The 25,388-nt window shown below is 42.4% G+C and overlaps 1 protein-coding gene across 7 annotated transcripts in view; it reads right to left on the bottom strand.

The window, feature by feature from the left end:
- The window catches only part of GMNN (geminin DNA replication inhibitor), a 76,250-nt gene that overhangs the window by 12,963 nt on the left and 37,899 nt on the right, over positions 1 to 25,388 (bottom strand). For 3 of the 7 annotated variants that reach the window (XM_039462718.2, XM_074398531.1, XM_039462717.2), the window contains exons 3-5: positions 5,851 to 5,926; positions 2,200 to 2,277; positions 474 to 618 (exon numbers count right to left, since the gene is read on the bottom strand). In XM_039462718.2, coding sequence (XP_039318652.2) covers positions 474 to 618; positions 2,200 to 2,277; positions 5,851 to 5,901 — 274 coding nt within the window. In that variant the 5' untranslated portion in view covers positions 5,902 to 5,926. The other 4 variants (XM_074398530.1, XM_039462716.2, XM_074398529.1 and 1 more) reach the window with 4 other exon arrangements.

The following is a 25,388-nucleotide window of genomic DNA, read 5'->3' as shown; positions in this document are numbered from 1 at the left end:
TATCATAGCTCATTGTGGCAGCAAACTCCTAGGCTCACATGATCCTCCTGACTCTGCCTACTGAGTAGCTAAGAATACAAGCACAAACCACCATGCTCAGCTAATGTTTTCACAGATAGCATCTCACTGTATTGTCCAGGCTAGCCTCAAACTTCTACACTCAGGCCAACCTCCTGCCTCAGCCTCACAGCGTGCTGGGATTACAGGCATGAGCCACTACACCGGGCCTCCTTTTCCTTAACATTTCATCCCCACATGGATCTTGTCAAACAAATCGTCACACACAAAAACATTTAGAGTGTCATTGTATTTACAATCATAAAAAATTATAAATCATTGAAAACATACAAGTATGTTTATATCTAGCAGTATCCCTAGATCAAGGTAATTGCAGAATTCATAACAGTATTAACAAATTTTTCCTTATATCATAATTTAAAACTATAAGACAAAAGTTATCTATTTTTTCATACCTTTAATCATAAGATCAAATGACTCCTGGGTGATTCCTCCAAGATTTTTATTTTCATTAGATTCTGGGACAATAACCCCAGGGCTGGAAGTTGCAGATGTTAGCTGATCATTCCGATGTTTCCTTTTGGACAAGCCTGTGGACAACTATAATGAAAACACTTAACTGTATTTACTTTGATTTAATTAACAAGAAACTAGGTGGTTTTTCATTTATGTATTTAAAAAAGAAAATGAGTATTTTATGTTTTTTGTATCTCTGAATCTCTAAAAAAGTTATATAATTAAAAATTCTACCAAAATGCATACTAACATTTTAGGAATTTCATTTGCAACAACTATTTTGGATTAGACTATGGTCTACAGCTTAGCTGAAATTATTTATTTATTATTTTTAAAATTTTTTAATTTTTATTTTTGTTGAGACAAGTGTCTCTCTCTGTCATCCAGGCTGGAGTGCAGTGGTGCAATCTCAGCTCACTGCAACGTTGACCTCCCAGATATAAGTGATTCTCCTGCCTCAGCCTCCCTAGTAGCTGAGATTACAGGTTTGTGTCACCATGCCCGGCGAATTTTTTTGTACTTAGTAGACACGGGATTTCACCATGTTGGCCAGACTGGTCTTAAATTCCTGACCTCAAGTGATCCACCGACTTCAGCCTCCCAAAGTGTTGAAATTAACAGCTGTAAGCCACCATGCCTAGCCATGAAATTATTATTATTTTGAGACAGGGTCTCACTTTGTCACACAGGCTGTTGCTCAGTGGTGCAAATGTGGCTCATTGCAGCCTCGACCACCTAGGCTAAAGCAATTCTCCCGCCTCAGACCCCCAAGAAGCTGGGACTATAAGCGTGTGCCATCACGCCTGCCTAATTTTTGTATTTTTTATAAAATGGGGTTTTACCATGTTGCCCAGACTGGTCTCAAACTCCTGAGCTCAAGTAATCCAACCACCTTGATCTCCCAAAGTGCTGGGATTACAGGCATCAGCCACCATGCCTGGCCTAAAGTTATTTTTATTGTGTTTAAATATTGTATTTAAAATCATTACCACAGAAAGGTAATATTTTCATTCTGCCAAAGTCTAAAAATGCTTATGCATGACGGCGTTGTTTACACGCACGGGTAAAGAATCTAATACTTTATTCTAAAAGTATCAAACATTACTTCTACAGGAGCATTCATAATTTACATCATTCCAGTACTACAGGTATTCACCGCAATTTTAATTTTTTTTTTTTTTTTTTTTTTTTTTTTTGAGACAGAGTCTTGCTTTGTTGGCCAGGCTGCAGGCTGGAGTGCAGTGGTACAATCTCTGCTTACTGTAACCTCTGCCTCCTGGGTTCAAGTGATTCTCTTGTCTCAGCCTCCCAAGTAGCTGGGATTATAGGCACACACCACTATGCCTGGCTAATTTTGTATTTTTAGTAGAGGCAGGGTTTCACCATCTTGGCCAGGCTGGTCTCAAACTCCTGACCTCAGGTGATCTGCCCGCCTCAGTCTACCAGAGCGCTTGGATTACAGGCACGAGCCACTGCACCCAGTGAACTTCTTAAATTGAATAATTCTTTTTAAAATCACTTACTTGGGGAATATATAATTGTTATTTCCAAATTATTTCCAAATTTCCACAATTTATGTGTTTTTGACCAACAAAATAGCAGAAATGTTTTTATGCAGACATTTTATCAACAAACAGTACCCCACTTTAGCCATATAGCACAAACCTCATTTTCTCTTCCAACAAGAGATCCAGATGCTGAAGGCTGAATCATCTTCAGAGTTCTTCTCGGGACAGAACTACTCTGAAAGTTAAGATAATTAATTCATTATCTGGTTCCTGAATTGCATATGGTTATTCAGTTACTTCAAGTTACTCTTAATCCTTCTATAATTTGGGGTGGGGAAGAAACAATAAGAACACAAACATTTGGTCTGCTATATAATTTTATAAGGTTACCTATGAACAAGACACTCGTTTAGTCAACTGGCAAACTTGTTATTTCCAAAAATTATAATAAAGTTTGAAGAATCCTTAAGAATGAATCGTATTACCTAAACTAGACACAAATACAAGTAACTTCTCTCATTTCAATGTATGCTCTTGCTGTGGTTATTTTGTTAATCATATCTAGTTAAAACATACTTAACAAAATTCCTTAGCTCTCTGAAAAATCGTCCACACAAAAACTACAATCTTACAGGTACTCTTTCATAAAACCAAACACTGTAACCTTTATAGTATGAATTCGCAAAACAGGTAAACTGGGAGAAAAAAATCATTTACATCGCAAAATGTTTTCCCCTAATCAAAGACTCATCTCAGACCTCCTTAAATCATGACTATCCCCCAAATACTTACAAGTACTCACTAAAAGAACATAATTTTCCAGAATATACTTTACACAAAACAAAGTACATTTGTAATAGACATCCCCCCTCAAGCATTACCTGATAGCAGAAGCAGTTCTGCTTCAAGCCCATTCATTAGAAGTTGGCTAAAATGTCAGTGCCTGAGGCATACTAAAACAGCCACTCTAAAATGCCCAAAGTATTGTTTTGGTGAAAATATTGCCTTCCTTGTAATATGTAAATAACTTCCTTTATATTTCATGATCTGAAAGCTCTCTCTTGTTTTTTTGCAAAATATCATTAGTTATACTGCCACCATGGGATAGCAAACAATGGTGAATACTCAAACAAGGTTAGCAAGAACATGATACCATACCAGCGTGAGAAAGTTACTGATACCACACAGTACTTCACATGACAAGAGTTCACCTTTCCCACGGTAAAGTTTCTACTGCTGATTATTATCTCACCATTTAACTGAGGGACAAATGCCAGCTACTGTGAGAACAAATATTACACCAACGTTTCAAATATAATTTAAATTATAGATTAGTCAACAGTCTCCAGACAAATAAAAGAAAATGTAACGTTGGAACCTTAATAATAAGAGGTGTTAATTTATTTAAATGCTTGCTGTGAATAATGGTCAAAGAAGCCAGCTAAGTTACTGCCACACATAAAAAAAGACCATTTCCAAGATTTAACTTTTATTTATATAGGCTTTATAGACTTTGGCCTAAAACAATGTAATATTACTATTTTTATTTTCTGTATATAGATTATACATTGGAATAAGAGACTTTTTTTTTTTTTAAAGTAGAGATGGGATTTCACCATGTTGGCCAGGATAGTCTTGATCTCCTGACCTCGTGATCAGTCTGCCTTGGCCTCCCAAAGTGCTGGGATTACAGGAGTGAGCCATCGCGCCTGGCCGAAATAATAGACTCTTAAAGCCAGAAAGTTTCCTGCATGTTGATGGGTCTTAATCTTTTTGGAAAACTGTTTAATATTCTGTGAATCCTCTTCCCCTAAAAAATTCATATAAAAGCACATTCACACAGAATTTTGCATACAACTCGTAAAGATCTAGTTCTAGTCCGGTTCCTCAATGTACAGATGAGTAACCTGAGGCTGGAAATGCTAACTAACCCACCCAAGGTCTCAATTTTGGAGGTAGAACCAAAATCAAACAGAACCTAGTACCTTTATATTCAAGGGAGTTTTATTGTAGCTAGTAAACACAAGACTTTTTAAAAATGTAATCTGCTGGAAGTATAGAAATTATTTGGCTGTGATTTCATTCAAAATAATTCATTGAAGGAGAGGTGGAGTAAATAAGGACATAGATGAAATCAGATTGGCCATATGGTGGTAATAGCTGAAGTCAGGGAAGCAAATTATTGTAATACTGACTCTAAGTATTTCAAAAATTTCATAACAAAAATTGTAAATAATCACATCCAAAGCACAGTGGGAAGATGTCATCATCCTAAATGGAAGCTAATGAAATTAAATTTACAAACTGTCAATGTGAACTATTATTCAAGAAAATCTAAGAATCCTAAGAAAGGCAAGGCGAATAAATAACCCATCAAAAGGTACTTGCGTATACTTATCAATGGCTTTTAAGTACTTGATTTAGTTTAGTATTATTATTTTTTTTAGATACAGGATCTTACTCTGTCACCCAGCCTGGAATACACTGAAGCAATCATAACTTACCCAAGGCGTTTGAAACTACTAACCTTAAGCAATTCCTCCCACCTCAGCCTTCCAAGTAGCTGGTATTTCAAGTGGGTGCCACCACACCCAGCTAATTATGGTTTTTTTAGAAACAGGGTCTCCCTTTGTTGCCCAGGCTGGTCTCAAACTTCTGAGCTCAATCAATCCCCCTACTTCAGCCTCCCAAGTAGCTGGGATCACAGGCTTGAGCTACCATGGGCATATGGTTCTTTATTTAATTTAAACCCACTAATTGATAGTTTTTCTGAAGATGTAGTCCAATTTCCAGGGTATTCATATAGTTTCAGTTGTATGGAAGGACCTAGCTAAACTGTAAATTCATTTAGAACCATACATATGAACCTAGTTAAAATTACAAACTCAAAACTAAAGAAATTCTGTCCTGTTGTCATAAGAATAAATACTTGGAATAAGATTTCCAGTGAGAGTACCATACAGGGATTCTAATAGTACTGCAAATCCAATAGGTTAGATGGTAATGAATATGGTATACTCTCTTTTTTCTTTTTGGTAAAGATGGGGTTTCACCATGATGGCCAGGCTGCTCTTGAACTCCTGACCTCAGGTGATCCACCCACCTCGGCCTCCCAAAGTGCTAGGATTACAGGCGTGAGCCATCGCGCCCGGCCAAATATGGTATACTCTCGAAAAATGTGCAATATAATGCACAACATGTCTGTAGTCACAGACACTTAATTCTGAAGATACACACAAGGGATTTTAATAAAATCATTTCACGAAATACAAGCACAGAAACAAAGCAGTAATAATCTTACACATAGAAAATCCTAAAGATACTTTTGGAATCTTCACAGAGATAACACAAAAAGAAAAGAAAATCCTGAAGAATCTACTAAAAGACAATTCGAACTAATAAACAACTTCAGTAAGGTTTCAGGACACAAAATCAACATACAAAAGTCAATTATTTTTCTATGTAGTAGCAATGATCAAATGAGAATGAAATTAAAGAAACAATTATACTCACAATAACCTCAAAAAGAATACTTAGGAAAAAATTTAACATAAACAGTGTAAAATTTATGCTCTGAAAACTACAAAATACTGTTGATAGACCAAAATAAGAGACATCCCATATTCTTGAGTCAGACTTAATATTCAACCATAATTAATTTTTTTAAAATGTTCTCTATTGTTACTCATCCTCTGACTACTCAAGGCTTCCAGAAATCATAGCCAGGCTAAATTTGGCTAAATGATATCAAAATACTTTTAACCCCATGATTTCTACAAAAAAAAATTAAAGTTATTCAATCACATACCTTTATATTCTCTTTGATTTCTTCTTGTTTCTGCTTCATACTGGGATTCATTGTGTAGACGGTGAAGCACAGAATACTAATAATTAAAAAACAATATGGTTTGCAATGCTGAAGGTGAAGTCTAGGTTTGCTTAAAATACAATCATAAAAATCATACTATTGTACAGTAGAACTATTATTTTTTTCTCACTTAATCCAAACTCAGCCCTGTAGATGACTAAGGTGACTAACGTTAACGACTCTTGATATCTAATTTTATATATATGCGCACATAATTATGTCTGAAGAAAATGAAACTAATGTATTTTAAACAAATTTTAAGAATTGGTTTAAAATATCTAAACATGTCCTAGATTAAATACAGGGCTCTCAAAGATCTGAGAAATAGTAACCAGAAATAGAAAAAAAAAAAAAACCAACCCAGATACTTAGGTGTGCCCAGGTCCACTCTACAGAGCAGCACCTTAACATCCCTGCTTCAAAGACAGATTTAAGGTATAACAAACTCGGCTCTGACGATCACCTAATACTGACTTACTAACTGGTCAGATGAGATCATGCATTTACATTCGTAGGAAATGTTTAACCACCAACATGAAATGAAGGACTAACAAGCAAGGAAGAAGGAAAAAGATAAAAAGGGATATATGCAATGTCGTTAAGTAGACCACTGGACCAAAGTCACAACAAATTCAGCATCTGAACCGCTCCTCCAAGGCCCGCCACCACTTGGCCCCCGCTGTGTCTGTGCCTGTGCCTCGCCGACAGAGCTCCCTAATTGCTGTGGCCATGCCTTTACTCAGTGCAGTGACTTTTCTAACACTAATACGTTTTACGTGGTGCCCTGGCGCGCGCACACACACACATATACAAACAAAAAAGCTTAGGAAAGGCCGGTCGTCGTGGCTCACATCTGTAATCCCAGCACTTTGGGAGGCCGAGGCGGGTGCATCACCTGAGGTCAGGAGTTCGAAACCAGCCTACCCAAGAAGGTGAAACTCCGCCTCTACTAAGAATACCCAAAAAATGGCCAAGTGTAGGTGTTTGCCTGTAGTCCCAGCTACTAGGGAGGCTGACACAGGAGAATCGCTTGAACGCGGGAGGGGGAGGTTGCATTGAGCCGAGATCCCACCACTGCACTCCAGTCAGGGTGACAGAGCGAGATTCCGACTCAAAAACAAACCAACCAAAAAAAAATCTTAGGAAGCCGAGCAATCTAATTTGTACGGGGCATCCTGCCATTTTCTACTTTATTTCATGTTAAGAAAATGCTGGCTGGGCCCGGGCAATGTTTTTCAAACTGCGGGTCGCGGGCCCCGGGCCGTGATCTCGAATTACTGAGTGAGTCGCGAGCAACACTGTTTAGAAACACGCGACTGAACAGAACGGAACGGAAGAGACAGAAATGCTGCTTCGATCTACGGCTCACTCGGTGAGACGGCTGCGACCTAAGGCGTACTTCAGCACTTATCAAGTAAGTCTAACCCTTCACAGGTCTCCCACACCCGACAGCAGCCCTGCACCCTTACTCGCCGGTGATTCTCGGGTTCCTTTAACAGCTACACTGAAAACCCTGGCATAGGACAGGGTCCCTGCGAAACCCTATCAACAAAGCCGGTATCCGTTCAATGGGACACGCGGGACTCAGCGACCTCTTCCCAGGAGCCAGATTTACAGATCCCTCAGGTAAGAACCAGCCACTTAACTGCCGAGAGGAGGGAACGTTCCGCCTCATCCCCACAGCCAACCACGCCCAGGCTGAGTCCCTAAGCCCGGACTCAGCCAGCTAGTCCCGGAGCGCCGGGCGAGAGGGCGGGCGGTGCGGGCCCGCGCGCCCGAGCCCACCAATCGCGGCGCGCGCCTCGGGAACGGCGCCCGCCAACCAATCGGGAGCGCGGAAGTCAGAGCGCGCCAAAACCGACTCAGCCAATGAGGCAGTCCCTCGAGTCGCCTCCCTACCCCGCGCCGGCTCCCGCGACCTTTCAACAACCCCTTGGCCCTTACCCCTGCCGTGGCCCCGCGGCTGTCAGAGGAGGACGCGGCTTCAGCGGCTGGCAGGAGCGAAGGCGAGTCTTCTAGGGGCCGTGCGCTTTGCGCCCCTGCGTGCCCACCTCCTGCCACCTCTTTCACACTTACGCGGTGGAGACGTTCAATGCTCGTAACGAACGCAGGTAGCTGTGGCAGCAGCACCTCGAAATAGGCCGCAGCTCACCTACGCCGATCCCCACGGTCGCTGGAGCGGCCGACGCTCGCGGCAGTAAAGCCCTTCTAACTCCGCTCGCCCGCTCCGGACGACCGCGTGACCACCCGACGCAGACGAGGGGCGGGGCCTCTGGAATCCCGCGAATGGCCCCTCCCCTCCGCCCCGCCCCTTCCTGCGTCTGCGCGGTCAGCGGCAGCGTGTACTTAAGGGCGGCGCGGGCCGGGAGGTCTGTTTTCTTTGACTCGCCCCTCCGATCCTGCGCTCGGAACGTCCTTAAAGTGCGAAGTTTTAGCCCTTAACCAAAAGCGTAAAGATTTGCCTCCATTAGTCGTTAACACCGGAAGAACGAAATATTGAATGTGCATATATATATTAATGTGTAGTGCACGACATATATTTGTGTGAAGCCCTGGCTCCACGGACTTGTACTAGGAGCTTTTATAGTTTGACTTTTTGTGTTTTGACTATGCTGTGGTGCCATCGCAGTTGTTCAGGGAGACCGCGATCACTTAATCCTGCTGCTGTTCACGGAGCGCCTACTACGTGCCAGTTACTGCTGTTCTAGACACTGAAATTGCAGAAAAAACTTGGTAATAATTACGTTTAGCCTTTCCTTATTTCATAAAATTCTCGGCCGGGCACGGTGGCTCACGTCTGTAATCCCAGCACCTTGGGAGCCCGAGGCGGATGGAGCCCCTGAGGTCAGGAGTTCGAGACCAGTCTGGCCAACATGAAGAAACGTCTCTGCTAAAAATATAAAAATTAACCGGACGTGGTGGCAGGCGCCTGTAATCCCAGCTACTCGGGAGGCTGAGGCAGGAGAATCGCTTGAACCCGGGAGGTGGAGTTGCAGCGAGCCGATATCTGGCCGCTGCACTCCAGCCTGGGCAACAGAGCGAGACTCTGTCTTAAAAAAAAAAAAAAAAAAAAAATTATCAGATGAGTGCCCTGTGAACCTAGTACGTTTGGGCACACTGGAGTCCAGTCAGAGCTTTTGTTTACAACAACCATAGATATTAGCACAAGCCTGTTTTCCCATTTCTTAACTTTTCATGGCAGTATCATTCTCAGGGAAGTTCGAGACCAGCCTGGCCAACTTGGTGAAACCCTGTCTCTACTAAAAATACAAAAATTAGCCAGCGTGGTGGTGCGCGCCTGTAATCCCAGCTATCGGGGAGACTGAAGCCGGAAAATCCCTTGAACCCAGGAGGTGGAGGTTGCAGTGAGTAGAGATGACACCACTGCACTCCAGCCTGGGTGACAGAGCAATACTCTGTCTCAAAAAAATACAAAGAAAAGGAAGAAGAATAAGAAATTCTATTTATAAAGCAGACAATACATTGACTAGAAAACTATCAAAAGACAGGTTTCCGTCACCACCACCGTGTAAAAAAAAAAAAAAAAAAAAAGACTGGTTTTACAGAGTAAGAATCCTGGTTAGTGGTAAGCATAAACAGTATGTTGTCTGAAACACCAACTATAGTAAATAATATATCTAACTTCCACAGTTTGTTCATTCATTAATGATAAACATAAAGCTTACAGCTCCTCTTCTTGATACAAAGGAGGATTTTCATTTTGGGTTTCATAGAAGTGAGTGATTCTAAGAAGTTTATTATGTATAGAAGACATTTTGGTCTGCTAGTTGTTATATCTTTGTTTTAAAGAAAATCTTTGTTCTAATTAACTCACAAACAATAAAATCACAACAGCTGGTTTAAGGAGGCCACAAAAACGTTTCCCCAGACCCAAATTCTATACCATCATCTCAGTGAAATTCTACCCAGTAGGATAATCTTCTTCCATTGCAATTCTGAAGCAAGTTAGCTGTGAATGACAGAGGAGAGGTTTAAATGATGGTTTTACACTTTATAGCTTCACTATCAATTACATTTTTATGCTAAATTAACTTGGTCATGAGAGCCGGTTTTCCATTTCTTCAATGTGAACTTTTTGTTTAGGCTAATTTCCCTCTGTCTCCGCACATCTTCCTTCTATGCACGTCTCTATGTCCAAATTTCCCCTTTTTATAAGCACACCAGTCAGGTTGCATTAGGGCCCATCCTAAATGACTTCATTTCAATTTATCACCTCTGAGGTGTTAAGACAACAACATGTGAATTTGGGAACACAATTTAACCTATAACAGAAAGCTTTTCAGCTTTTCCATTCCACGTGGGAATAAACAGCATAGACTCTACTATCCATGCAGTTCTGCCATTGTGTGGACCTTTTCCTTTTTGTGGTCATTATATTTTAACTTTATTGTCTTTGTGGAATGCTGAGCAGATCCTACATGTTAAAAGGGCTTTCAAGAGGCGAAAGCTTCTTGCTTTGAAGGTCTGTTTATCTTGTTCATAATTAAACATAAGAATAACTTCTGAGGAAGTTTTGATACATGAGATCCAGATTGGATTTGATTTGTTTATTTTTATTATTATTCTTATCGAGACGGAGTCTCACTGTGTCGCTCAGGCTGGAGTGCAGTGGTATGATCTAGGCTCACTGCAACCTTCACCTCCCACGTTCAAGTGTTTCTCCTGTCTCAGCCTCCTGAGTAGATGGCATTACAGGTGCACGCCACCACGCCCGGCTAATTTTTTGTACTTGCAGTAGAGACAGGGCTCAAGTGACCCTCCCTACTTAGCCTCCCAAAGTAGTAGGATTTCAGCCACAAGCCACCACACCCAGCCCATAGTGATGAATCCCTAAATTTAGTATTCCTCTCCTGTAACATGACCAACTGCATGTAGGACATCCATGTCAGCTCATGTGTGTCACCCAGTGAGACTCGAAGAATATGAGGAACTGTCACAACCATGAACCTCTGGCTGCTGCTTTTGCTGTGTGCAAGACAGTCCTTGTCTCTGACCCAGGAATCTCATATCTTCTAGTATCCATGAAACAAAAACAGAATAGCTTTCTAACTTCAGTAAGTAGGGTAGAATCCCAGGCCATTGACAATTCTTGACTAGTTCCATCTCAAGAGAATTTTCACCAATAGATTTCGGGCAGATTTGTGAGTACAGTATGATTGTGCCAGAATGATTCTGACGAACTTCCCAGGCTAAAGAATTAATGAATCTCAAGATGCTTTGCCTTTTAAATTCTTCAATCTTCTTACTGTTTTGTAACTTTTTGAATTGGTTTTCAGCTGCTACTTTTTATTACTTGTATCTGTGTACCTCTAGTAGCCCCTTCTTCATTTTAATTGTTCCTTATAATCGATAAAAGGAGAAATCAGAGAACCACATTTCTTAAAATAATTTCTCAACTAAATATTGGGGTAGTTTTTGCTTATTATGTAATTTTCATTTATGTCTCAGATAGTCAAGGTCAAATAATGGGACCTACAATCCTACAATAAGTTGGGTTTCTAAAAATTAAACAATAAAGTTTTGGGGTTTTTTTTTTTTTTTTTTTTTTTGAGACGGAGCCTTGCTCTGTCTCTAGGATGGAGTGCAATGGCATGATCTCAGCTCACTGCAACCTCCACCTACTGGGTTCAAGCAATTCTCCTGTCTCAGCCTCCCCAGTAGCTAGGATTACAGGTGCGCACCACCACGCCCGGCTAATTTTTGTATTTTTAGTAGAGACAGTGCTTCACCGTGTTGGTCAGGTTGGTCTCAAACTCCTGACCTTGGGATCTACCCTCCTCGGCCTCCCAAAGTTCTGGGATCACAGACATGAGCCATCATGCCCAGCCAAGTTTTTAAGCAAAATATGAATTTATAAAAAATGATCAATTATTATCAAGGAAAAAACGTGGGTTAATATTTTCCTTGTGAAGTGTCATAATGAGTAAGTTAGTCTATATTCTGAAAGCAAATGAACAAGAGTTTTAGTCCATTTTATTCACTTCCTTTGTTTTAATGCTGGGGCTGTGTAATTCAAATAGAATAAGACTAATTGATTCAGTATATTCTGGCTTTTTCTTTTTTTAAAAAACAAGGTCTCACTCTGTCACCCAGGCTAGAGTGTAGTGGTGCAATCGCATCTTACCGCAGCCTCAACCTTCTCAGTTCAAGCACTCCTTCCACTTCAGCCAACCGAGTAGCTGAGATTACAGGTATGTGTCACCATACCTGGCTAACCTTTGTATTTTCAGTAGAGACTGGGTTTCACCATGTTGGCCAAGGTGGTCTTGAGCAAAGTGCTGGGATTAAAGAGGTGAGCCACCACGCCCAGTCCAATTCTCTTTTTCAATTACTTGTTAGTTGAAGGCAGTTGGAACTTTAAAATTTCCAATCTTCTCACTTTTGGATTGGACATAAATGCCTACTTTGAAGCATTTAGCTGTTGCTTGAAACTTATCAAAAAAGAAGCCCAGAGCAAAAGCGCCCTCCCGGCAAGTCTATCTTTGGTAAGATTACTGATTTTATTAAATAGTTTTGTGAGGAAAAGATCTTGGCATGAAGAAATGTTGCATGCCTTGGTTAAATTCCCTCAACAGAAACGAGAAAGAATCTCACTACTTTTAAGTACAGAGGCCATAGTACTAGCTGGAAGGGAGCTTTATCAAAGAATCCCAACTATTAGGTGTTACACTCAGGCAGATCACAATCATTATACATCTCCCTTGTCTCACAGTGAATGTTCTTCAGCATTACATTCCCGAAGATGGAGCTGAGCTTCTCTACCTTTACATTCCTGAAGCAAATACAGCATAAGCCCCTGGTGTCTGAGTCCTAATGATGTGGTGCTGAGCCTGACTTATTACTTGTATCTGTGTACCTATGCCCTTTCCTGAAGCTTCTAGACTGGCCTCTGTCTGCAGAACTACTTCACAAGCACTAAGTATTAACAGGAGAGAAAACTTACTTGCAAAGTTTTTTTTCTACATAGTCACCCGCAGGACAGTGGTTGTTCTAACTCATTGTAGCTGCAATGACTGTGGTTTGTTTTGTTTTGTTTTGTTTTGAGATGGAGTCTCGCACTGACACCCAGGCTGGAGTGCAATGGCACAATCTCGGCTCACTGCAAACTCCGCCTCCGAGGTTCAAGCAATTCTTCTGCCTCAGCTTCCTGAGTAGCTGGGATTACAGGCAGCTGCCATCACGCCTGGCTAACTTTTATATTTTTGTAGAAATGGGGTTTCACCATGTTGGCCAGACTGGTCTTGAACTCCTGACCTCAGGTGACCTGCCTGCCTCAGCCTCCTAAAGTATAGGCATGAGCCACCACACCTGGCCCTAGTGACTTTCAGTGTGTTGATCTGTGCACTCACTCACACAGAAAGACACTTATACTCCTTTAGAACTTGGCTCTTACAAAGTTCTTACCTCTAAATAATACGATGAATGCCTAGTTTTAAATCACATTGTCCTTTCAGTCTCCCTAGAGTGGAGTTTACTATTTCATACCCAAGAAACTGGGATCCAAATTGCTGAGAGGCTGTCAGGAAATCAGAAGCCATTCATCTTAGTCTCCGGTTGTCTCCTTTAGGCACTGGGCTACAAGTAAGGAAACTGCAAAGCACTGCTAAGGTAAGTGCCAAGAAGGGCCGTCATCCCAAGTGAAGCTTCCATCTAAGAAAACTACTCAGAATAGGAGCTCTGTAGACCCTCCCCTCTCTTAAATCTTCTAATATGAGATTGTCAGAGTTCAGAATTTATTTCCCAGATCACCAACCTTATATTTAGGAAGCAAAGGCTCACTGACTTTTTCCTGGAAATCTCCCCTTAAAGACAATTATAACACTTGTGCCAAAATTCAATCTGAATTGGAGATTTACTGCCAGTCTAAGGAAATACTGGGGACAGAGAAATATTTTAAACTACACCATGGGTATGCCATCAGCAAAATCCAAAGTATAGGCAATTCTACAAGACAAATCAACTTGTTCTTCAACAAATAAACAGCAAGATGGGAGGCTGCAGTGGGAAGAGAAGAAGGAGCCAGGCATGGTGGCACACACCTGTAGTCCCAGCTCCTCAGGAGGCTAAGATAAGAGGATCACTTGAGCCCAGAAATAGGAGGCTGTAATGAACTATGATTACACCACTGAACTTCAGCCTAGGTGACAAAGGGAGACCCTGTTTCTAAAAAATAATTAATTTAAAAATATTTAAAAAATAAAAAGCAGAAGGAAGGAGTTATTGAGTATAAATAAGAGAGATAGTACCCAATGCAATGTATTGATCTTGTCTGAACTAACCACTCTATTTAAAAAAATGCCCAAGGGAAATCTGAACACTGACTATTTTGGGATGGTAAGATATGAGTCGTTTAAGGTTAACTGATGAGCACTGGGTAAAAAAAGAGGTATTAGTTATAATGACAACGTTGTGGGTTTCATTGTAATAGCTTCTACCTATAAATGGTATTCATAGTTGTAACTTTATACCATACATTTTCTTTGAAATAATTACTGAGAGAAGGAAGGGAAAAGGTATAAATCAAGCTTTCTTAGCATGGGCACTATTGACATTTTAGACTGAGCAGGTGCTTGTTGTGTGGGTTATCCTGCACGACATCTGTTTAGTAGCATCCCTGGCCTCTACCCGCTAGCTACCAGGAGTACATCCCAATTGGGGGGATCAAAAATGTCCGCAGACATTGTCGAATACCCTCAGCAGGGCAAAACCACCCCGAGTTGAGAACCACTGGTATAAATAAAGCAGTATTGGCCTTGTGTTGATAAATGCTGAGGCTAGCATGTATCATGAAGATTTTTTATTCATTCCCTCTACTTTTATATATGTTTGAAACTTTCAATAATAAAAAATTTTAAATATTAATTTTAAAAGGATTAAATTATGGGATAAGGAGATAGAAATACCGGAAAATGTTTGACCATAAAAATTTTAGCAACTGTTAGGCGCAGTGGCTCATGCCTGTAATCCCAGCACTTTGGGAGGCCAATGCGGGTGGATCACCCTAAGGTCAGGAGTTTGAGACCAACTTGGCCAACATGGTGAAACCCTATCTCTAATAAAAATACAAAAATTAGCCAGGCATGGTGGCACACGTCTATAATCCCAGCTACATGGGAGGTAGAGGCAGCAGAATCACTTGAACCCAGGAGGTGGAGAATGCAGTGAGCCGAGATCGCGCCACTGCACTCCAGCCTGGGCAAGAGAGCAAGACTCCATCTAAAAACAAACAAAAACTTCAGCAATCAGAAATATTTGCACCATTTTTTTTTTCATTTTTAAGTTTTACTTCAAATTGACAAATAATTACATTGCACTAATTTATTTTTTGACAAATCATTTCTTTGATGAGTATGAGCCCAACTAAGAGAAGCGAGATGATGAAACATATTACTAATGAAGGTTCTGGGATTTGAGACCCAGATGACGTTAAGAATAACATAGTCAGCATCTTTAGGAGATTATTTTAGTGCAGAATTATTTAAAGCCCTGAAGATGGTCTAGAAGGTAGCCCCTGGGCTTTAGTTATGTTTTGTTTCACATACATAGTGGTGGCCTGAACATTGTCTTAAAATTGAAATTGCCAATATTTTAAAAATCAGATGATTTCCATAAGCAAAGACAAATGATAAACTAAGAGAAGATATAGATAATTTCTTTCACATATGAAAGACTACATTCCCTAATTTTTAAAGAGCTATAAAACATTGACAGGGGGAAGTCAGCAAACCAACAGATAAATGGGCAAAAGACAGGTATGGATAACTCACAGAAAACAACAGAGAAATGCTCCTTAAACATATAAACCCATGCTCAACTTTACTGAGAATAAGAGACTGCAAATTAAAACTCTGAGAAACCATTTCAACTGTTAGAGGAGGAACTACAGAAAAGCTTGACAACACAGTGATGACAGAATTCTAAAAGGCCGCCCGTTATATTATGCCTATGATTAGGTTATTCAATAAGGCAAAGGTGATGGGATTTTATAACGGTAACTAAGGCCCCAAATTAGTAGACTTTAAATTATCTAAAGGGAGATTATTCTGTCGGCCTTGATTTAACCATTAGCATGTCCTTCAGCAGAGGGCTTAGACTTTTTTTGATGTCAGAAACATGTCTCGTACTGGCCTTGAAGAAGGAAGCTACCATGAGTGTTATGTCTCCAAAGAAATGAATTCTCCTACAATTAAGAAATGAATTCTCAGCCAGGCGTGGTGGTTCATGCCTGTAATCCTAACACTTTGGGAGGCCGAGGTGGGTGGATCACCTGAGGTCAGGAGTTCAAGACCAGCCTGGCCATCATGGTGAAACCCCATTTTGGGGGAAAAAAAAAGAAAAAGAAAAAGAAAAAAAGAAATGAATTCTCCCACAATTGGAATGAGTTTAGAAGCAGATCCTTCTCCAGTGGAGCCTCCAGAAGACAATGCAACCTGGCCAGCACTTTGTTTACAGCCCTGTAAGACCCTGAGATCAAAGCCCAGCTGAACTTTGGATTCCGTGGCACAGAAACTATGAGATAATACATGTTTTGTTTCAAGCCACTAAGATTGTGCAAATTTCTACACAGCAACAGAAAACTAATAAAATACTCTACCGGTGAGGCTGAGGGGAAACAAGCACTCATATACATGGCTAACGGAGTGTCAAATGTTAAAAGCCCTATAGAAGGGAATTTGTATCTGACAAGGCATGTCTACAGTGACATGTACGTTGACTCTGGATACAGCAACTCCGCTTCTAAGAATTTACTCTGAACTTTCTCATGGTAGCATTATTTATAATACCTAAATATTGGAAATAACCTAATTGCACATCTCCAGGCAATGAGTTGTATAAATTATAAGGTAGTACTATGGAGTCATGAAAAGAATTAAGAAGATCTCTCAGATGAACACATTTCTGAGATACAACCTTAAATGAAAAAAACAAAGTCAAAGAGCATATGTAATAGTCTACTACATACATAAGAAAGAAGTAAGACACCAGGCACAGTGGCTTACATATGTAATCCCAGCAAGCTGGGAGGCCAAGGCAGTAGCATCACTTGAGGCCAGGAGTTTGAGACCAGTCTGGGCAACACAGGAAGACCCTGTCTCTACAAAAATAGATTAATGAATAAATACAGTAAATAAGTAAATAAAATGAGCCAAGCACAGTGTCACTTGCCAGTAGTCCCAGCTCTTTAGGAGACTGAGGCAGGAGGCTTGCTTAAGCCCAAAAGTCTGAGGTGACAGTGAGCTATGATTGTGCCAATGCACTCCAGTCTCCAGTCTGCAAGACAGAGGGAGATCCTATTTCTAAAAAAAAAAAATTTAATGAACGAAAGAAAGAAGAATATATGTATTTGTTCATTAAACACACAAACACACACACACACACACACACACACACACACACACGGCCTGGTGTGGTGGCTCACATCTGTCATCCCAACACTTTGGGAGGCCGAGGTGTGCAGATCACTTGAGATCAGGAGTTCAGGACCAGCCTGGTCAACATGGTGAAACCCCATCTCTACTAAAAATACCAAAAAAATAGCCAGGCATTGTGGTGTACGCCTTTAGTTCCAGCTACCTGGCAAGCTGAGGCAGGAGAATCGCTTGACCCGGGAGGTGGAGGTTGCAGTGAGTTGAGACCACACCCTTGCACTCCAGCTCAGGCACAGAGCCAGACTCTGTCTAAGAACAGCAACAACAAAAAACCATAGACAAAGGCTACATCTGAAACTAGTGAAAATAGAAATTGGTTTCGGTTGCTTAAGAGTGTAGGGAATAGGCCGGGCGCGGTGGCTCAAGCCTGTAATCCCAGCACTTTGGGAGGCCGAGGCAGGTGGATCACGAGGTTGAGAGATCAAGACCATCTTGGTCAACATGGTGAAACCCCGTCTCTACTAAAAATACAAAAAATTAGCTGGGCATAGTGGCACGTGCCTGTAATCCCAGCTATTCAGGAGGCTGAGGCAGGAGAATTGCCTGAACCCAGGAGGCGGAGGTTGCGGTGAGCCGAGATCGCACCACTGCACTCCAGCCTGGGTAACAAGAGCGAAACTCCGTCTCAAAAAAAAAAAAAAGAGTGTAGGGAATAGAATGGGAAAACAGTGCACTGATTACAGGCATGAGCCACCATGCCTGACCTAATTTTTAACTTTGGAACTATTAAATGTTTTATAAAATGCAGGGGTTTGTCTTTGTTGTTTTGTTCTGTTTTTTTGAGACAGAGTCTTACTCTGTCACCCAGGCTGGAGCGTAGTCGCGCCATCTCAGCTCACTGCAACTTTCGCCTCCCGGGTTCAAGGGTTTCTCATGCCTCAGTCTCTCGAGTAGCTGGGATTACAGACAGCCGACACCACACCCAGCTAATTTTTGTATTTTTAGTAGAGACAGGGTTTCTCCACGTTGGCGAGACTGATCTCCAACTTCTAACCTCAGGTGATCTGCCCACCTTCGTCACCCAAATTGCTGGGATTAGAGGCGTGAACCACTGCTCCTGGCCAAAATGCAATCTATTTTGAAATGTTTCTTTAAAAATAACATAGCCTCAGCACTTTGGGAGGCTGAGATGGGCGGATCACTCACTTGAAGTCAAGAGTTTGAAACCAGCCTGGCCTATATAGCAAAACCTCATGTCTACTAAAAATACAAAAATTAACTGGGTGTGGTGACGGGTGCCTGTTATCCCAGCTACTTGGGAAGCTGAGGCATGATAAGGGCTTGAACCGAGAAGGCGGAGATTGCAGTGAACTGAGATTGCACCACTGCACTCCAGCTTGGGTGACAGAACAACTCAGTCTCAAAAAATCAATCAATTAACTAATTAAATAAAATAAGATGGATGGATAGAGACAGGGATATATAGGTAGATGCAATAAAGAAGATCTATTAAAATGTTGACAGTAAAATCTAGGTAGAATCTAAGTGTTTATTATGAAAAACTTTTAGTTTTCCTCCATGCTCGAAATATTTATTTTTATTGGAAAAAATTAAATAAGAATGGATGAAAACAGCAAACCCTAAAACAATCCTAACTGTGTAGCAAATTGATAATGTAACCACACAGGGAAAAGAATTTACTCAAGGGCCAGGCGAATGGCTCACGCCTGTAATCCCAGCACTTTGGGAAGCCGAGGCAGGAGGATAGCTTAAGCCCAGGAGTTCAAGACCAACCTGGGCAACATAATGACACCCTGTGTTTACAGAAAATACAAAAATTAGCCAGGTGTGGTAGCACACACCTTTATCCCAGCTGCTCTGGAGGCTGAGGCAGGAGTGCAGGGCTTCGGTGAGCTGCACTGCAGCCTGGACAACAGAGTGAGACCCTGTCTCAACAACAACAACAACAACAACAACAACAAAGAATTTATTCAGGTATATTTTGAACACATAATTCTGTAACTCTCTTAGTGGTGTGTATTATCAGCACAAAAAATCTCAAGGAAATTTTGAACTTTTCTTATTAAAAATCTTTGCTGACTTCACGATAAGAAGTCAGCCAGAACTCCCAAGTACAGTAAACACCAGGACAACAGAATTCTTCCTGAACTTGCCTGTTTAGATTCAGTTTCAGAATGTTAGTAACCTTATTCATAATTTACCAAGAAATACTGATGGCATGTAGTTCTGTGAAGGAATCTGTACTACCCACTAGATGGCAATGCTATCTAATTATAAGCAGACCTTTTATTTGAAAGACATTCATCTAACAGCCTGTATTGATCTTTCTCACCTACGAGCAAACTAGACTTTCATGAATAGCTGCGTAATGTTCTTCAGAATTTTAATAAAAAGAAAAAATGATACTATTTTCCCACACAAGGACTATATTGTAATCAAACTCAGAATCAATTGGATTGTTAGGAACCTCCAGAAATCAGCTAGTCCCTTTGTCCACTTCCAAACAGAATACCCTCCTACTCTATAATTTTTTTCTTTGCCTGGGAGAGACGACATTTCTCAAAGTTCTAGTCCAACATTTAGCATAAAGCCATGTGGTTTATTCAGTCATTCTTCATAAAGCAAACAATTTCTGAGCAATTGCCATTTGCCAGGTAGGGCTTAGGTACGGAGGATATGATGGTGCCACAGACACAGTCCTGCTGCCTCCAGAGGCTTATTGTCCATTGCCCTGACCATTGGCCCTCTTGGGAAAATGGAAGCATTGGTGTGGGTCCTAGTGGCTTAGTTTGTTCTACTCTTCTCCGCTCAACCAGAGGAGAAATCCTATAAGAAAGGGAGGCCCAGTGGGGAAGAACAGAAAAGTACATTTAACGGTTATTAGAAGACAATGTGGGAAATGCAAGAGAACAGGTAAAAGGTATAACGCACCCAGGAGAAGGAAGCCTTAGGAATAGTAGAAAAGTTTCCCAGATGAAGGGACATCTAAACAGACATGTAAAGAGCTAGACAGGCAGGGGCCAGATGAAATGGAAGGAGAGACGGAGGCCTCTGCAGGCTGCAGAAGCTGGAGGGAGAAGGAAAGCATCCTATTTACACTTGTCTCCCCAGTGTGCGGCAGCACGTCAAGCACACAACAGACGTATGTTAAACACAATGAACTAATTCTGACCCTTACTCTGCTGCTATTGCAATGAGACCCTGGAAAGATTACTCCACTTCTTGGAGCCTTGCTGTCCTAACTCTGAAGGTGAATGAGATCACTCAGGAAGACTGTGGAGAAGGAGGTAAGAGGGCTCAGGACAAACCCGAGGACCACTGACACTTAAAAGACAGGCAGAGAAAAGAGAAGTAGCAAGGGACGCTGCAAAGCAGGAACCTGAGGGGCAACACACACTGGGAGAGTGTGGCATCTCACATGTGAGCATATTAAGAAATCCGCAGGCCAGGCACAGCGGCTAAGGCCTGTAGTCCCAGCACTTTGGGAGGTTGAAACAGGCAGATAACTTGAGGCCAGAAGTTTCAGACCAGCCTGGCCAACGTGGTGAAACCCTGTCTCTACTAAAAATATAAAAATTAGCCAGGTAGAGTGACAAGCACCTGTAGTCAGCTACTCAAGAGGCTGAGGCACAAGAATCACTTGAACCAGGGAGGTGGAGGTTGCAGCGAGCCAAGATCACACCACTGCACTCCAGCTTGGACAACAGAGCGAGACTTTGTTTCAAAAAAAAAAGGATCAACTGTCAGAAGTCAAATAACACTAAATATGAAAAGCAGTCCAATGTTTTATTAATAAGAAGTAGCTGTCGGACTTTGTGAGAGAAGGTCAGCAACACGGTAGGTGCAAGGGCCACACTGCAGTGGGCTGGAGATAGAGCAGCAAGTAACCTACGGAGTCACTCGCTACAGAAACCCCTTTAAAGAAACCTGGCACTGAAGCAGAAGTCAAGAAAGGAAAACATTTAAACATGATTGAGCATGCTCAATTGTTGCTGAAAAGGAGCCAGGAGATAGGGAAAGCTTGAAGGTGGTAAGGGAGAGGCAGGTAAGGCTGTGGAACAAGTGTGGCATTTGAGAAGGCAGGAGAGCATAGGAGTGAACACATCTGCACTGGAAGAAGGACCCCAGAGGTGTGCTGGGCTTATTAGACATCCACCCAGAGGATAAGTTTTAACACACAAACCCACTCTATGACAACATTATCTTCAGAAATAATCATGAAGAAAATTCCAGAAAGTAAAAGCAGAAAGTGACATTTTTCTGTTTTTGAACTCTCTACATATAATTATGGGAGTTAAAAAATTGTTTAATATTAAATCATAAGCTGGGCATGGTGGTGTGTGCCTGTAGTCCTAGCTACTCAGGAGGCTGAAGCAGGAGAATCCCTAGAGCCAAGGAGTTTGAGGCTATAGTGAACTACGATCATGCCACTACACTCCAGTGTGACAGAGAAAGACTGTATCTTTTAAAAAATAAAAAAATAGCCGGGCACGGTGGCTCAAGCCTGAATCCCAGCACTTTGGGAGGCCGAGGCGGGTGGATCACGAGGTCAAGAGATCGAGACCATCCTCGTCAATATGGTGAAACTCCGTCTCTACTAAAAATACAAAAAATTAGCTGGGCATGGTGGCACATGCCTGTAATCCCAGCTACTCAGGAGGCTGAGGCAGGAGAATTGCCTGAGCCCAGGAGGCGGAGGTGACGGTGAGCCTAGATCGTGCCATTGCACTCCAGCCTGGGTAACAAGAGCGAAACTCCGTCTCAAAAATAAATAAATAAATAAATAAATAATAAAAAAATTAAAAATACAATACAAAAAAGAAAATAATAATGCATTAATACTTTTGTGTTACAGGAAAGAGATAAAACGTAGGGAATAATACGAAATCATGCCACTGATATGGACATGTTTTTGAGTCATTAGTTTTTTTGTTTTGTTTTTTTTTTTTTTGAGACGGAGTTTCACTCTTGTTGCCCAGGCTGGAGTGCAATGGCGTGATCTTGGCTCACCGCAACCTCTGCCTCCTGGATTCAAGCAATGCCTCAGCCTCCAGGGTAGCTGGGATTACAGGCATGCACCATCATGCCCAGCTAATTTTTTGTATTTTTAGTAGAGACGGGGTTTCTGCATGTTGGTCAGGCTAGTCTTGAACTCCCGGCCTCAAATCTGCCAGCGTCAGCCTCCCAAACTGCTGGGGTTACAGGTGTAAGCCACCGTGCCCAACTGAGTCATTAATTTTAAATAACAATAATAAATGTTACTATAAAACAACTTTATTCAAACTCAGTAAAATATTTCAAGTATGAACTAAAATTGTTTCTTTCCAAACAAAATATTACAACTCTCAGTTCACATTCTTTGTTTTAAATCTTAAGCATAATATATATTCCAGGTGGTCACTTACACAACGACAGAATTGAAATAAGTTCTCTTTCTCCATTTTTATAGTCTCTGCGCTTTCATTGTTTACTTTGTATCTAGTGCACAAAAGCAGAAATAGGTTGGGCATGGTGGCTCATGACTGTAATCTCAGCAATTTGGGAGGCTGGGGTAGGTGGATCACCTGATGTCAGGAGTTCGACACCAGCCTGGCCAACATGGTGAAACCCCATCTCTACTAAAAATACATAAATTAGCTAGGCATGGTGGCGGGCACCTTTACTCCCAGCTATTTGGGAGGCTGAGGCAGAAGAATCACTTGAACCTGGAAGGTGGAGGTTGCAGTGAGCTGGGATCATGCCACTGCATTCCAGCCTGGCAACAGAATAAAACTCCGTCTAAAAAAAAAAAAAGAAGAAGAAGAAAAGAAAGGCAGAAGTACAGTAACACAGGAAGCAGATACAGGAACTTCACCCAGAGCGAACTAAACAATTCCATTAGAAACTTAGGCTGAGGCTCGGTTTATTGGAGCCAACTACATAACAGAGTTCTCTGAATTACCTTCCACGTAGAATGCAATGTTTATTAAAGGTGAAATAATAAAAAAGTGCCAATTTCAAGCTAACACATTGATTTAATCCATTTATGTAGCTACAATAGAATACCTGAGGCTGGGTAATTTACAAAGAAAAGAGGTTTATTTGGCTAACAGTTCTCAGGCTGCACAGGAAGCATGGTGTCAGTATCTGCTTCTGGTGAGGGCATCAGGCTGCTTCCATTCATGGGGAAGGTGGAGGTGAAGCTGAGATCTGCTGTGTAGTGATCACATGGTGAGAGAGGAAGTGAGAAAGCAAAGGTGGGGGAGGGGAGAAGGTACTGGGCTCTTTTTTTTTTTTTTTTTTTTTTTGAGACGGAGTTTCGCTCTTGTTACCCAGGCTGGAGTGCAATGGCACGATCTCGGCTCACCGCAACCTCCGCCTCCTGGGCTCAGGCAATTCTCCTGCCTCAGCCTCCTGAGTAGCTGGGATTACAGGCATGTGCCACCATGCCCAGCTAATTTTTTGTATCTTTAGTAGAGACGGGGTTTCACCATGTTGACCAGGATGGTCTCGATCTCTCGACCTCGTGATCCACCCGCCTCAGCCTCCCAAAGTGCTGGGATTACAGGCTTGAGCCACCGCACCCGGCTACTGGGCTCTTTTTAATAGACAGCTCTTGATGGAGCTATAGAGAACTCACTCACCCCCAACCCCAGCCAATTAATCTATTCATGAGAGACCTGTTCTAATGATCCGAGCATTTCCCAGTAGGCCCCACCTTGAACACTGGGGACCAAATTTCAGCATGAGATTTGAAGAGGTCAAACATCCAAAGCAAAGCACACATGTATGAAGACAGTAACAACTGCCATTGTGCAGAACTGAGCAGCAGAAGACTGTTTTCAGGCAGCAGTGATGGCAGTGGCTGCTGTCATCATTCCGGCTGCAGCAGGGAGGCACCTCAGGGGTTGCATACTCCATCATGCAACTGGTGGGAGCTACAACCTCCTGGGTGGGGCTACAACCGCCCAAACTGTGGCTGTGGGTGGGAGTCTCCCTGTACTTTTGGAGGGGGCCAGGAGCACGCAGCATCTGCCCTCTTGGGTGCAGCTGCAACCGCCCAACCTGTGGCTGCAGAACTGGGCCTCCCACTTCACAGAGCAAGCAGGAGGCAAGGAAAAGCAGGAATCCTGACCCTGCCAAGCTGGCAGGTAGGAGCTTTGCTGGTGCAGCTGTGGCTGCCCTCCCGGGCTCAGGACCTAGGCATCTCTGCAGCCTGTACCCTTAGGGGCCTGGGATGTCCTCTCCTCCCACCCTGCTCCCCTTGGGGGCATGGATGCTCCCCTTGGCCCTGTCCCATCCCTGCAGGCTCAGGGATTTCTGCTCTCCCTGCCTGGCCTCTCTCTACTCTTGGTGCCAGCTCTGATCTCCTAGCAGGGTTGGGGCCCAGCTCTGGGGCCATCCGTGGCAGCAGCAGGAAGATTAGTTCCTGAGCCAAAGGGGGTGGGTTCCCAGTAAGGCTCCACCTTCAGTACAGGGAGGGCCTGAAGGCTGAAGTCTGGCTGCCAGTCCCTTGGACCAGAATGGGGACTTGTGGTGCCTTTTCTGGGGCTGTCCACGGCTGCCTGTGGACCAACTGGCATGAACCTCCTCCCCTCTGAAGTCCATAGAAGCCCTGGGCTCAGCTGGACCAAAGCAGAGGACGGTCAGAGAACTAAGAGAGCAAACAGAGGATGGGACGGCCCACTGTACAGAAGAGTACTCTCTCTCTCTCTGCTGGTAGCTGGAGGCGATGGGGCAACCAGCTCCAGAGAGGATGACTCTCTTTTCTGAGAGCTGCAGAGAGTGCCGGCGGAGAGGACTACCCTCTCTGCTGAGAGCTTTGGCGACCTGCACAAATGTCCAAATCATCTGTCTGCAGAGAAAAGCTCTTCTCTCCAGGGCCTTCTCTCTAAGACAGCTGAACACTCTATGGGGTGACCTGCCTACCGAGAAGAGCTACCCACTCCCACTCCTCTGAGCTGTTCTAACACTAAATAAAACTCTTATTCAGTTTTCGTTTGTCTGCGTACCTCATTCTGGATGCACCACACCCACAGATGGTTCTGGCCAGAAAAATTAACACCCCGGAGATCCTGTAACAGTATC

The sequence above is a fragment of the Saimiri boliviensis genome, chromosome 4 (assembly GCF_048565385.1).
Source record: "Saimiri boliviensis isolate mSaiBol1 chromosome 4, mSaiBol1.pri, whole genome shotgun sequence".
NCBI lineage: Eukaryota > Metazoa > Chordata > Mammalia > Primates > Cebidae > Saimiri > Saimiri boliviensis.
This window is presented reverse-complemented; position numbering and strand designations above follow the sequence as displayed.